Source organism: Crotalus tigris, unplaced genomic scaffold (assembly GCF_016545835.1).
Source record: "Crotalus tigris isolate CLP2741 ecotype Arizona unplaced genomic scaffold, ASM1654583v1 scf7180000017752.986373038:1224578, whole genome shotgun sequence".
In the NCBI taxonomy this organism is placed as follows: Eukaryota; Metazoa; Chordata; class Lepidosauria; order Squamata; family Viperidae; genus Crotalus; species Crotalus tigris.
Window position 1 is genome coordinate 1,038,020 of NW_024096614.1, and position 14,613 is coordinate 1,052,632.

Consider the following 14,613-nt stretch of genomic DNA (forward strand, 5'->3'; position numbering starts at 1 on the left):
GACGTGTCTCCAGGCAATAACAGAGAGCTTCAGCTCGAAGTGTTCCTTGAGTATTTTCTTGAGCTCGGAGTAGGCGACCGACTCAAGCGTAGCTGGAGCGACTAAGTTTTTGGCTATATCGAACATCGCCTGGCCACACAGGCACAGCAGCGTTGCGGCCTTTAAGCCATCTTCACTAACTTGGTTAGCTCTCAGATAGTTCTTGACTCAAGAAATGTATGAACTCCACCTCTCTGAATGCGACACGTCGAACTCTGACAGTTTTCCAAGCTTGGTCATGGTGAGTTGTTTCTGACCTCTCAATGCCTTGTGCTGCTAAGGCTTCTGTGTTGGTCCTAGGGAAGGGTCCCTCAGGATGTGGGCTTCCAGCATTGCTTGCTGGCAGGTAGAGGGGGAGGAGGATCATGGTTCCTTTCAGGATGCTGAGGCCTGGTCTCACCCCTAGTGACTTCTGGCTCTTTCTCCCTTAGCAGCACATCCCATCTTTGTCACCACTGTTATGTTTCGGGATCGGTGAGACATTGACAAGGCAGCAGGTGCAAACAACAACTCATTTATTAAGTTAACACAGAAACAGCACTAACTGCCACTTAACCTCTATTTATACAGATCACTGCTAGGCGGCGGCCAACAGAATTAAAGCAGTATTTCTTGTTTAAACACAAGCTAACAAGTATGTAGACAGACAGTCTGGAGTTTAAACAGACGCAGCCGTTTGACCGTTTCCAACAGTTTCCAAGTAATTCACATGAATACATAACAATAGTGATGGCACTTGAAGAGTTATTTTCCACATCATGCCAAAATATTCAAGCCATGGCCTGCTCACTAACATTTTATGGGGCAGGGTGTGAAATAATGGGGTTGAATTTTGAGAAGGCAAATTCTAATTCAATCTTACTAAGAAACCTTTAATAATTGGAATAAATCCACCAGAGAGAGGTGGTTTCCCCTTCACTCTGCTCAAATGGGACTAGAAATTCCTTTGTTGAAGATGCTTTATTTTATATTCCTGCAGTGAACAATAGGTGGAACTTGATAGCCTAAATGGCCCCTTCTAATTCCGCAGTTCTATAATGATTTCAAAAATTTTCTGGTTCTGAATTCTGAAGAGTAGCATCTGTTTTAGATATGTAGGTGGTTGGCGAATGAAGCAATATAACAGGTTTTTCTGCAATCACTTAACATGCATAAAGGGATATACACATATTATAGGAAGACCTTGATATTGTTTCTTATAAAGTTTCATTGAACTACCTTTCCACTTCTGGCATGTTATCCTTCACCAAATGTTTAAGCAATGTAAGCTACCTTAATTTTAGCGTTCAGAAATAACTTTGAAGGAACACTGTGTGAGAGAGTATTACTGAGTTTGAGTATTATTATTATTATTGAGTATTATTGAGTTTGAAATTAAATCCCTCATTGGCCAACTCGGGATCAGGAACGCTCCAGGAGCTGACTTCATTTTGGCTGAATTACCAAATAATAATATGGAGTGGTGGATACCCATCCTGGCAGCGCTATTCACCTATATTGACTCCACAGGCCATGTTCCAGAGGATTGGAGCTTGGCAATTGTGGTCCCAGTTTATAAAAAGGGAAAGAGAGACAACCTTGCTAACTACAGACCAATAAGTCTGCTAAATATAATCAGCAAACTCTATGCCAAACATCTTCAAGATAAATTAAAGGAGTAGCTGGATCTTGAGAACTGATTGCCGAAGAACAAGCTGGGTTTAGAAAAGGGAGAGGCACCATAGATCAGTTCCTAGTTCTTCATCATTTGATTGAAAAATATGTATCAGATAGACCTGTATCATTATATGTTGCCTTTATGGATCTTAAGGCAGCTTTTGACATGGTTACAAGGACTAAGCTATGGGAGAAGCTGGAAGCTGCCTCAATTGATCACAGACTCCTCCATCTGTTACGTGCCTTACATACCAAAACATCCCTCAAGGTGAGGTGTAATATGCAAGGTCTTTCTCGAGGTCAGTTGAAACTCAAAAGGGGGTTAAACAGGGGTGCATTTTGGCCCCCTTGCTCTTCAATTTTACATAAACGATACGATAAAATGGTTAAATAATCCAAATTACCACCCCCCCAAAAATAGGTGACCGAAGCATTGCTCTGCTGCTCTATGAAGATGACACTGTGATTCTCTACAGGACTCCATTTGGCCTTAAAAGAGTCTTGAGAGCCCTTGTCCAGTATTGCAAATATAATAAACTGGACATAAATTATGAGAAAACAAAGGTTATGGCTTTTGCAAAAAGGCCAAAACGGTACTCATGGTATTTAAATAGCCACAAAATAGAGCAGGTAACCACCTTTAAGTACCTAGGGATGGTCATCCATGCCACTGGCTCACAAAAAGCCCATGGAGAATATGCGGCTGCCTCTGGCCAACAATCAGCAAATGCCATTCTTAATTTTTTCTGTACAAAGGGAGGACACTATGTTCCAGCTGCAATTAAGCTCTTTCCGGCCAAGTCGTTAGCATAGCTTCTCTACGGGACCTTGCTCGGACCCTTAGCTTCGGGTTTTACACCACTGGAAAGAGTTCAATCCAAATTTATCAGAACAATTCTCCAGATGCCGCGCTGTCCCAAATGCACATCTGCGCCTGGAGACAGGATTGATAAAAGTCGAAGCAAGAATCTGTATAGCTTCCTTAAACATCTGGCTAAGGTTTAATTGCTTTCTGCAAGGCCTTGCTCCATTAATTCTACAAGATAAATTCTCTTCTTCATGGATCAAGGCAGTCGAGTCCAACCTTGCCAAACTAGGCTTCTCATCAGCCTCAATTCTCAAATTGGACTATGACCAAGCAAAACAAACCTTGCGTCAAAGGGTAGAGGACATCGAAAGGCAAGCGGACTTAGGTATAGCTCTGCTCTTTCTGGCTCCAGACTCTATTAGATACATGGTTACACCTGCCAGGTATCTTAGTCAGGTGGAGTCAGTAAACCACTGGAAAGCATTCTTGTTTGCATGGTGCCATGCATTTCCATTGGCCGTCCTATACAGCAAGTATAAAGAGACACCACTGTCTGAAAGACTCTGCTCCTGTGGCTCGGGAGAGGTGGAGACCATTGGACACATACTCCTTCGATGTTCCTTCTACAGAGCTATTCGGAAAAACCATATCCTCCCCATTAATTGATAGGTGTCCTGGTCATTAAGAAAGTATTTATATCCAGTGGCTGCTTAAGTATGAGCAGGCAGTGACCATGGCGCAGGTGGATAGATTCTGTGCAACAGCTGTTCTGTTCCAGCCGATTGCCGTCCTTGTTAACTTCACAAGGACAAAACCCCTGCTACTACAATAGGCCGGAGACTTACAAATAAAAACAAAAATGCCTTTTAATATCGTAGACAAACCTGTCAAATACAGCAAACTTAAGTCCAAAAGAGCACGATGAAAAACAAACAAGAAATCACAAGAGAAGTCATAGATCAAGATTCCAAGACGCGGTTTTCAAACGGTTGCCTTCAGCAACCAGCACCACCCACACCTCCTCCCTTTAATTAGCAATATATTGCTATGTCCTCTTGTGATGGTTCTGTTTAGTTTTGTTTTATTTGAATGTTTAATTTAGGTGTTGGCCTTTGGCTGTAATAAATTGATTGAACTTCCATATGTCTTAGAATTACCGTATTTCCCCAAAATTAAATCCCAGTCTTTTTTTTTTTTTGCCTCCAAAAGAGGCACTAGGTCTTAATTTTGGAGAATGTCTTACCTTAGGACAGATATGTCAAACTCGCGACATCATGTGACGTTGCGCGATGTATCGGAGCTTTTTCTCCATTGCCAGCAATGGGGTGGATGCTGTTTCCTGGTGATGCATCCCGCCTGTGGGCCAGCAGTTTGACACCCCTGCCTTAGGACCACTGCAGCCAGGCAGTGGAAGCAGCCTGAAGCACTACACAAATAGCAGAAGCAGGCCAAAGCACTGTGCAAGCAGCGGAAGCGGCCTGAAGTGCACAAGCAGCCTGAAGCTCCATGCAGCATCCTGCTGGGAGGAGCAGCAACAGCAAAATGTACCACATGGCATCTGGCCACAAGTGGCAGTTAGCGGCCGCAGAAGTCAAGTACCAGTGCAACAGGTGTCAGGATGTGGGACCCCTGGTTGTGGTGGTTTTACCAGTAAGGTAAGCAGGTTCAGGAGCATGGGGCACATTCACCCCACCCACCCCCGCTCTAGCTTGATTTTTACGTGTGCGCTTCACCCCAAAAGTAAGGCTTAGTTTTGGTGTATAGCTTATATTAGGCCCACCCCCAAAACTCAAGCTAGGGCTTACTATCAGGCTGGGTCTAACTTTCAGGGAAACAAAGTAAGAATTTAGGAAAGAATGTCTGTAGGTGGCATATTAACTGTAAATAATCTATTTCATTTGGTTATAACATTGCTCAGCATTGATTCATTTCGTAGCATGTAAAGCGATATGGAAATATATCCACTTTGACCATTGGACATCACCTTCTAATATTGCTGTCTGGGTTGAAAACTGTGAAAGAAGGAATGACCAGCTTCCCAGAAGAATTTTCTGACCGACCAGATGATCCTTTATTGGCTGCTTTAGGGAAAGAGAGGGGTAAGTGCAAGTAGTAAGAAATTGTACGTAAATAAGCATCACACAGTTATGTCAGTGCATGGAAAAATTGTCTGGCTCCTGGTGCCAGATAGATAGATAGATAGATAGATAGATAGATAGATAGATAGATAGATAGATAGATAGATAGAGAAAGAATACAGAGACAGTGATACAGTGATTGATGATAATAGATAGATATATGAGGGCAATTTGGAAATAAACCTTAATTTGGTTATCAATGACAGACACTCACAGATACAGAACTTTTATTATACACATTAGAAAACTTACAATATTACATACTTTTTCGACATAATTGCCAGTCAAATTGAGCCACGTCATAACATCTTACAAGGTTTGAAATTTCTTAGTAATAGTCACTCGGCGCCAAATCTGGGCTATGGGGAGGGGTGATCAAAAACATCCCAACGAAACTGCTTCAAAAGTTCTTGGGTACATCTAGCGGTGTGCGGACAAGCATTGTCATGAACCAACACCACACCGGAAGTCAGCATGCCCTGGTGCTTGTTATGGATGGCTCATCTGAGTTTTCGTAGACGTCTGAACTGATGGTCAACCCACGCTCCATGAACTTCACTAGATGTGCTCTTTTGGCATCCCAGAATACTGTTGCCATAGCCTTTCTGACCATGTTTGCTGAGCTTTTTGGGGTTTCCTTGGTGAGTGAGTATGACACCACACCATTGATTGCTGTTTGCTTTTGTGGTTCAAGTACGACACCCAGGTCTCATTGCCGGTCATAATTCTGTTAAGAAATTGTTCTCCTTCCTCGGTATAATGCGTGAGAAAGTCCAAAGCAGAACCCAGATTTGGTGTTGAGTGACTGCCACCTCTTCATTTCAAATCTTGTAAGACGTTTTGACAAGTGCCTAATTTGAATGGCGATCATGTCAAAAAATAATGTAATGTTGTAGTTTTCTAATGTATATAATAAAAGTTCTGTATCTACGAGTGTCTGTCATTGATAACCAAATGAAGGTTTATTTCTGAATTGCTCTTGTAGATATGCTATAATGGTGAATAATTTAGATATCGATATTCTAAAATTAATACGTTCACTTGCTACAATTCTTATGCCATTATTCAATTTATATAGACTATCAACAACATCATAACATTTTCTAACTGATATGTGATTAATTTAAGAAGAATCCAAATTTATAGTGAATTCTAAATTTAAGCATTTAGAATTTTTCACTTATTTGGTATTCTCTCCAGAAATCCAGAGAGGTATTTGGCAACAACTAGCCCTAACTGTTGTTTTTTTTTGTTAACATGAATGTTATCAGGAATCATTTATCATTGTCTGCTGATGCCCACAGGAATTCTTCTTTCAATGGCCACACCTGGAAATAGCAGAGACACATTGCCATCACTTCTCTGCGGAAATTGGGCCTGGGGAAGAAAAGTGTTGAGCATCAAATAGAAGATGCAGCTCAGACGTTGGTGGAGATCTTTAGACAAACAAAAGGTATGCAATTTGGGGTTATCATAATGGCTCAAGTCCCAAGTTGTCTTCCTTCATCCACTTAGAACTCATGTTCCTTAAAAAATCATTATAAAATATCTTCATTCGCAGAACAGCCATTTGACCCTTCATTTCCTGTACTAAATGCAGTTTCTAATATCACATGTGCTTTGAGTTTTGGACATCCATTTGCTCCTGAAGATGAAAACTTCCAGAAATTAATTCAAGCCCTTGATTTTGTTTTTAATTTCACTGGTAACATTTTCCACTTGGTAAGTCATGTTTTCTATTAAATAGACAAAGCTTCCCAAACCAAGAGTTTGAACCTCCTATCTGGAGCAGCTACTTATATGCTCTGTATAGCCAGTAGAACATTTGTTAAAATGTTGAGACCTGAGTACTGTGTGATGGGGTGAGCTCCCATTCCTTCATCAGTTCCTGCCTGCCTAGCAGTCTGAAAGCAGGCAAATACAAGTAGATAAATAGGTACCACTTCAGTGGGAAGGTAACAGTGTACCATGCACCTCAGCATATAGTCATGCCAGCCACATGACTGTGAAAGCTTCTTTTGACAATTTTGGCTGTCCTGGCTAGGTTATAGAGATGAAAACCACCCCCAGAGTCAAACATGACTAGTCAGGGGAAACCTACTAACCTATGTTACTTTAACTCTGACTTGTATCTTCTGCCTTTTTAATTGTAATACTGTATCTTTTATTTTTAAACACATAAATACAATAAATATCTCACATTGTAAGTTGAGAGTGTTGAGAATTTTCTGTAACTCTGGTAGGATATAAATAGATAACATCACATCTTCTGTTTTTATTAGATTTATCATCAATTCCCACAATTAATGAACTACCTCCCAGGCCCTCATCAGAAAGCCCTGGCTTCTAGGGAGCTTATCCTTTCCTTTGCAAAGCAGGAAATAGAGAAACACAAGGAATTTCATGCTCTGCATGAGCCACAGGACTTCATTGATTACTATCTTCTTCAGATGGAGAAGGTATGGGTTTATTGTACTTCAATATATGGGCAAGGAATTATTACATTCCTCACTATAAGTAAACAAGAGGAGCTACTAGTTTTGTTTTCCTTAGAGGTATTTTTTTTTTATTCAGCTCCCATTCTGAATTTAATCCAACCTAAATGTTGAAAGAAAAATCTCCATCAGGGTCCAGTCCGAGCTGGGAATAAACAAAATGGAGATGGCTTTAGAAAGAAGGTTGTAGTTTATTGAAGAGCAGAACCACAAGACATGAGGCTCTGGAGCAGCTGACCACATGTAGCTGGGAGTGGTGGATTTTTAATACGTTCTTGGGCTTTTGAGGTTGCTTCTTGTTCCTGTGGGCATAACCTTTGACCTGAGCTTCAGTGTGCCTTTCTGGTATTCTGATGATGGTGGGGTATGCAGCTTTTAGGGTCTTTGTCTTTCTAATCTCATCAGCTTCTAGCTTCATGGTTCCAACCTTTCTGAATAGGATTACCACATCTGCATTTCTAAAAGGTGGTTTCCTGAGTTCCTACTGGGGGCTATTAAGAAAAACTGGGCCTTCGTTTCTGCTTTTAAGATCCTTTGGGGAAATATATTCTGCCTTTTAATATTCCCTAAATCTTTCTGGGCGGGGTGATCTCCTCCCACTTAAATCCCAGATGCTTCTAAATAAGAGCTCTATTGTACCTCTTTAGTATCATACCATTCCCCCTTTTTTCTAAAGAAGTTCCACTAAGAAGGAAAAGAATTAGCAGGGACTTTTGATTAATTCATACTTAAATGAATACTTTCCATGAAATGATTGGAAAAGTACAGATACTTTCACAGCCTTGACAATAAGTAAAAATGTAAAACAGTTTGAGACAAGGAAAATAGGTCCTCTTCCCCAATGTTTTCAGAGAAAGACCCAGAATGATTTTTTAAAAGCAACTTTTATTGATTTGAACTCAGTCACTACATTTACTATTATATTCCAACAGTCTTGAGTGTACCATTGGCCTGGTCACTACATTCAACATATACACCCTTCTTAATATTAGCCTCTATACCTCAACGATTTAGGCAGATTTTCTACCTCTGTACAAATGGTTCAAGGATGGTTCATTTTTCACTCACTTTACTGATATCATAGTAGCATTTGTGTTATAATTGTAAATTTCTGGTTGCAGTATTCATGTTGAATAAAAAGAACAACATTGAACCATTGTGGATGGAAAAAAAGTAGATGATATGGTACTTGATAGCAATGTGGTACTTGGTGTCAAAGAGCATGTGAAGTATTAGTGCTGCTTTCTACTGCACTGCTGAGACCACATTTGGAATACTACATCCAGGTTTGGTCACCATGATGCTAAAAGATGTTGAGACCCTAGAAAAAGTACAGAAAACAGCAACAAAGATGATTAGGGAACTGGAGACTAAAACATATAAAGAACAGTTGCAGGAACTGGGTATATTTATTTTAATGAAGAGAAGGACTGGGGTGACATGCATTTTTTAATTATTTATTCACTAAATTGTAATTGGGTTGCATAGAATTTATTGTAATTTTCATTTTCTATTTTAAACTTCAGAGCATGAATGACCCCGATTCAACCTACAGTGAAGAGAACCTGGTTCAGTGCATTTTGGATTTTTTTTTTGCTGGGATAGACTCGATCTTGGCTACTCTGACGTGGGTACTGCTCTTCTTGACCAATCATCCTCACATCCAAGGTGAGACAGACATGGGTGGGTGGAACGATGGTCACTCTCAAGTTTTAAAACACAGAGAAATTATTTGAAATACTGAATGATTGAACTGAATTTATGCTTTGTAGATTCTTGACCCTATAAAAAGAAGCATGAAGTTAGTACGTTTAAAGGAAAGCCAAGAATGTACATACAGAAATTCTTCTTTGAATCCTCAATAAAATATTGAATGAGGAACTAAAAACTGGAAATCAGTACAAATCTGAAACATTTAACACACTTTAAATGCAGAAATTTACCAAAGTTTTTAGATATGTTACTTGTTTTCATCTTAAATTGCATATAGAAGACCAAATTACAGTAGGATAATGAATATAGAAAAATAATCAAGAGGACGGATGTAAGGTGATGTACAATGTGGGGCTCCCTACCATGAATAGAAAGGATGTTAGCATTGTGGGGGGAAAGTGGTTGTACTGCGGCTTCAGATGAAACAGATTATCTGGACCCCTTTCAATCAGGCTTCAGGTCTGGTTATGGGACAGAAATAGCATTAGCTATACTTGTAGATGAGGTTTGTGGGGAGCAGGATGGGGTTGGTACATCCATCTTTGCTCCTCTTGACTCTTGGTACCTTTTGATACCATCAGCTAGGGTTTCCTTTGGGCCTGCTGGAAAAATAGGGGCCGGACAATTCAACGTGGTCTCACCACAGCAATCTAAAGTAGGACTATCATGTCAGCTGCCACGTTACTCTTGCTTGTGCCTCGCTACCATGCGATGACACTCTGTCATGAATGCTGGGGAGGATGTTTGGGTGGGAGAATGCTTGGGGGGAAATGAAAGTAACTGCTTTATCTTCCCAAGATGCTGCCTCAAGGCCAGAGAAGGCAGCTGCATCGTTGAGCTCTTTTCTTCAAGGCCAGTTCCAATTTTTGGTGATAGCGAGTGAGAGGTCCAGCCCATGGCTATTCCTTTTTGGTGTGCCTCAGGGCTCCGTACTCTCCACTCCTTTTTAACATCTTCATGAAATATCTTCATCCAACACCATCAATTTTCCCATGATATTCAATTTTGCATCTCCTTCCTTTGTGACCCAAGTGATGTGACAGTAACTGAGAGGGATCTAGGTGTCCGACTGGACCATTACTTAAGTATGAGGCAGAAATGTACTGCAGCTGACAAAACAATCAAGCAATCCTAGTGTTATGGTTCCGGCTAATGAAACACTTCAAAGAACTTCCAGGCATTGATTTTCCTAAAAGTCTTTTATTGTTACAAAATGTCGGCACAGGCATTACATCAACAGAGGCAATAGCATCAAGACAAGAAGAAGTGATTTTTCAGATCTGCCACCATTTAAACCTCTAAATAGAAATGATCCTTGGCTCCATTTCCTGAGAAAGGTATAGCTTTATTAGATGTCAAGTACATTGCCATAATGCGTAGTCAGAACTGAGAATCTTTACCAAAATCCCTTAGTTCAACTTTTCCCTCCATTACCTGCCTCCCATGATTCCCCATGGCCAACCAGGTTCATGTGAGATGTTTTCAGAGTGATCAGTTCCAGCCCAGGTTGGTATGAAGCTGCCTTCTTTTCCCAGTCAGGTGACCTTGAGGCAGCATCTCGGGAAGATACAGTTGTTACTTTCATTTTCCCCCAAGCATTTCCTCTCCGAACCAACCTCCCCAGCATTCATGGCAGACTGTCATCACATGGCAGCCAGGCACAAGCAAGCATAAGGTGGCAGCTGACATGATAGTCTTACCTTATATTGCCATGGTGAGAACACACTTAGAATACCCTTGAAGAGCGTTCGGAGGCTGCAGTTGGTTCAGAATGCAGCCACGAGAGCGATTGTGGGTGCACCAAGGTACACCCACGTGTCACCTATCCTCCATGAGCTTTACTGGCTTCCTGTGGGTCTCCGGACACAATTCAAGGTGTTGGTTATCACCTTTAAAGCCCTTCATGGCTTAGGACCAGGTTACTTACAGGACTGCATACTGCCGCATAGTTCCCAGAGACCAGTGAGGTCCCACAGACTGGGCCTCCTTCAGGTCCCATCAGCCAGACAATGTCGGCTGGCGGGCCCTCGCGGAAGGGCCTTTTCTGTGGTGGCTCTGACCTGATGGAATCAACTTCCCCCCGAGATTCGAACTACTCCCACCTTGCCAGCCTTTAAGAAAGCCATTAAAACTCTCCTGTTCCGGCAGGCCTGGGACTGATGTCCGCGGGGGGGGGCCGGATACGATTGGGACATGCTGTATGAATGCATTTATTTTACTGTTTTATTGTTATATTTATTGTTTTAATTTTGTACGCGGCCCTGAGTCCCTAGGGATTGGGTGGCATATAAATTTTATTAATAAATAAATAAATAATAAATAAATACCACATCCAGTTCTGATCACCATTATACAAAAAGATGTTGAGGTCCTGGAAAGTGTGCAGAGAAGAGCAACAAAAATTATAAATGGTCTGGGGGCTAAATCATAGGACAAATGGTTGAGAGAGCTGGATATGCCTAGCCTACCGAAAGGAAGTATTGAGGGGCATAATAATTCTCTTACAGCACATGAGAGGCTGTTACGAAGAAGGGAGGATTGAGAAATTCTCTAGAGCATCAGAGGGACAAGACATAATATGTAGAAGTTCAACCTCAAAGTAAGGAAAAAATTCCTGTCAGAAAGAACAACTTAATCAGTGGAATGTCTTACCTCTGGAAGCTGTGGGTGCTCCATGATTAGAGGTTTTGAATGGGATATAAAGCTCCTGCTTTGAGCAGGGTTTGGACTATAAGACTTCCAAAGTCCCTCCCAGACATATGATTCTATTAAATGATTACAATTAATGCCCTAAATCAGGGGTGTCAAACTGCTGGCTCGCGGGCCGGATGCGTCACGTGGAAGTCACGCCCACCCATTGCAGGCAAAATCGGCCCAATACGTTGCCTAATAGTTTGACATGCCTTCCCTAAATGCTATTCCAGGTCCTAAAGTTCTATTAAAATTTGGAAACAAATAAAGGAAACACAATATTGAAAATGAACTTTCTATTTCTATCATTTTTCTAGAGAAAGTCAAGAAGGAGATTGAAGATGTGTTTGGCTTCTCAGGGTCAATTTCCTATCAGGATCGGAAGAAGCTGCCTTACACCAATGCTGTGATTCATGAAATGCAGCGTGTAAAATATGTCTTGCTTTTTGGGGTTCCCAGGCAAAGCACAAAGGATGTGAAGATGAAGGGTTACCTTATTCCAAAGGTGAGAAACATGGTCAAGCTGTATTCCAGTAATCCATTATGGAAGTAAAAGCAGAATATGGACTTTGACAGAAGCTCTCTGTTCAGGAATTGCCGAAGTAGTCATGCAAAACTGAATTGGGAAGAATAGCAAACTTTTGTGGGGAATGGATGATGTGTTTAAATTTAACAGCTGCCAGATTTTAAAGCCAGAACCCTAAACATTTTCTATTTATTGTAAGAAGATGATAATATTAAGTTCAGAACTGAAGTCATGTGTCACCATGTTTCTTTGTGTATTTATTGGGGTAATTTGGACTGATAAGGACAGCTGTCTATTTTTGTCAGAATCCAATTATATTTCATCTCTAGTTATCAATTATAGAAAACCCCATTTCTGCCTTCTCTGGATTCTGTCATACAATGAAGGGAAGGGGGTGAACAAAGGGGCTTTATGGCTCTCACTTCCTTCAGTATACTTCAAAGAGACTGAATGTGGATAGCACAAAAAAGGCCTAATCATAACAAAGGGGGCTATTACCTTTCATGTAGTTTTCTCTGAGGTCTCCATCCAGCCGGCAGTAAGGAAAAAGGGGGTGGGAATGTAATGCCTGAGACTGTCGCTGGATGTAAGGGGGTGATTGGGTGAGGCTACTGGTAAACCCCTTAAAACCTTGAATGGGAGAGCTTGGACCCCAAGTCCTGTCTAGAATGCCTGCAACTATTTTCTCTTAATAAAGGATTCCTGTTGGAAGAATTATTCCAAGAGTTCTGTCTTCTTAAGATGCAAAGTGGGGTGGGTCCTTACAATTTTAATGGAAGTGGGGGAGAAAGGAGAAGCCACTGCTCTCACAATCTGCTTTGGAAATGAACAAATAGGGGTGCATAAAGGCAAGTTAAAACCAAATGTTTCATCAATATTGTTTGAATTTTTTTGCCCATTTCCTTATGAAACTGTTCTATTTAATCCTATTGTTTTTTACAGGGGAGCATTATTATCCCAGACCTGCGCTCTGTTCTTCTTGACCCTGAACAATGGGAGACACCTGAAGAATTTAACCCAAATCACTTTTTAGATAAGGATGGGAAGTTCATTGAATGGGAAGAGTTCCTGCCATTTGGAATAGGTACGTCCTTGAGCCCAAAGCAATTTATAAGTTATAGTTTCCCGCCACCAGGACCACTAAAATCACGGATTCTGAAATTATCATGGTCTGAACAGAAAATCCAGGAATCTGAATTCCTTCTAGTTTCAAAACTGTGGGAATATGAAATTCTCCTTAGGCTACAGGGTTTCAATGACAAAGAAATACTAGTAATAATTACATTCTAATCAGTAGAGTTTTATAAGACATGTACAAGTTTGCACAATTGTCTCTGGTGTTTTGGGAATAATTATTAACTAAATCCAAAATCCAAGCCAAATTGTAGCTTGTTATCAATGGATTCAGGCCACAAAGTTTTGCTCCTAGATTCATTAACTCTGCCATTTTAATGACTGAAGAATTTCCCCTACCACAGTATTGCCAGGTCAACATGGAAACCTTTTCGGGATGCTACAAATCTTTTAAGATTTCCTTGATGATGTACTTATAAACTAGAGAACAGATTATTATTCCCTTTATGCATGCTTTGTCTGATCTACAGGTCAACGTGCATGTTTGGGACAGCAGCTGGCAAGAACTGAGATCTTCATCTTTCTGATCAGCCTGTTGAGGGCCTTCAGTTTCCAGTTGCCTGAAGGAGTGAAAGAACTCAATGAAGCTCCTGTTGTAAAAGTGACATTGCATCCACACCCTTACAAATTTTGTGCTATTCCCACAAAGTTTTAAACATAAACAATATAAAAAGCATAAAAGTAATTATGGAGTAGCTATTCACTATAATAAACGTTTCCTATATACCTATTCACTTAATATTATGTTTTGCTTCTATTTACTCAACACTGGAACGTGTTCAATATATTGCTGGGTTCACACAACATGCCTAACCTGGTCAAACAAACAGCTGTATGCTTGTTATCTTTTATCTTTTTTACCCCTTTGGATGCCAATGCAACATATTACTATCTGTTAAGTCTTAGTATCTTTTTTCATTTTTAATAAATTTCTCTATGGACTTCATATTCTCCAGCCAGAGCAAACGTCATAGATGTCCTCAAAGGATACCATGCTTGAAGGTAATAAAAAGCTGCTGACAGAATGAACAAAACAAGAAAAAGGGCATGCCACCCATCTAGATCCCAGTGCAGAACATCCACAAGGCAACCAATGTATTTGTCATCCCATTCTTAGGGCTGAACCTAGACTAGATCCAATCTCTTCTTCTACTTGTTCTGAGGAGAGTTTCCTGTGACAGTTGAACCCATTAAGAAGCAAGGGCCATGGTGACTGTACACTGTACATTTTATTTGATCTGTATGGCTATGTCACCATGCTCTGCTACCCATCTGTATGACTATATAATAATCCTCTGCCACCATTTCTGTACAATAAAACAGATTTTCTAACAGCAGGTTCCATTCCAAAGTTGGTTTACTTTGCTTCATTCTGTATTAATGTGTCTCTTCTCCTTTAATTATAATACAGTG

At 40.6% G+C, this 14,613-nt stretch overlaps 1 protein-coding gene across 3 annotated transcripts; it reads left to right on the top strand.

Annotated features, from left to right (window-relative positions):
• The first annotated feature begins 4,444 nt into the window (after positions 1 to 4,444).
• Positions 4,445 to 13,939, top strand: LOC120306762 (cytochrome P450 2J2-like). Of its 3 annotated transcripts, XM_039340566.1 has the most exons (8): positions 4,445 to 4,602; positions 5,946 to 6,094; positions 6,208 to 6,363; positions 6,924 to 7,100; positions 8,663 to 8,804; positions 11,858 to 12,045; positions 13,009 to 13,150; positions 13,671 to 13,939. In XM_039340566.1, exons 2-8 carry the CDS (start codon positions 6,053 to 6,055, stop codon positions 13,853 to 13,855), a joined length of 1,032 nt encoding a protein of 343 aa, XP_039196500.1. In that variant the 5' UTR covers positions 4,445 to 4,602; positions 5,946 to 6,052; the 3' UTR covers positions 13,856 to 13,939. The 3 variants fall into 3 exon arrangements, with proteins under 3 accessions (XP_039196500.1, XP_039196501.1, XP_039196502.1); XM_039340567.1 differs by lacking the exon at positions 6,208 to 6,363; XM_039340568.1 differs by lacking the exon at positions 4,445 to 4,602 and having other exon boundaries at positions 5,954 to 6,094; positions 6,203 to 6,363.
• Positions 13,940 to 14,613: the final 674 nt, after the last annotated feature.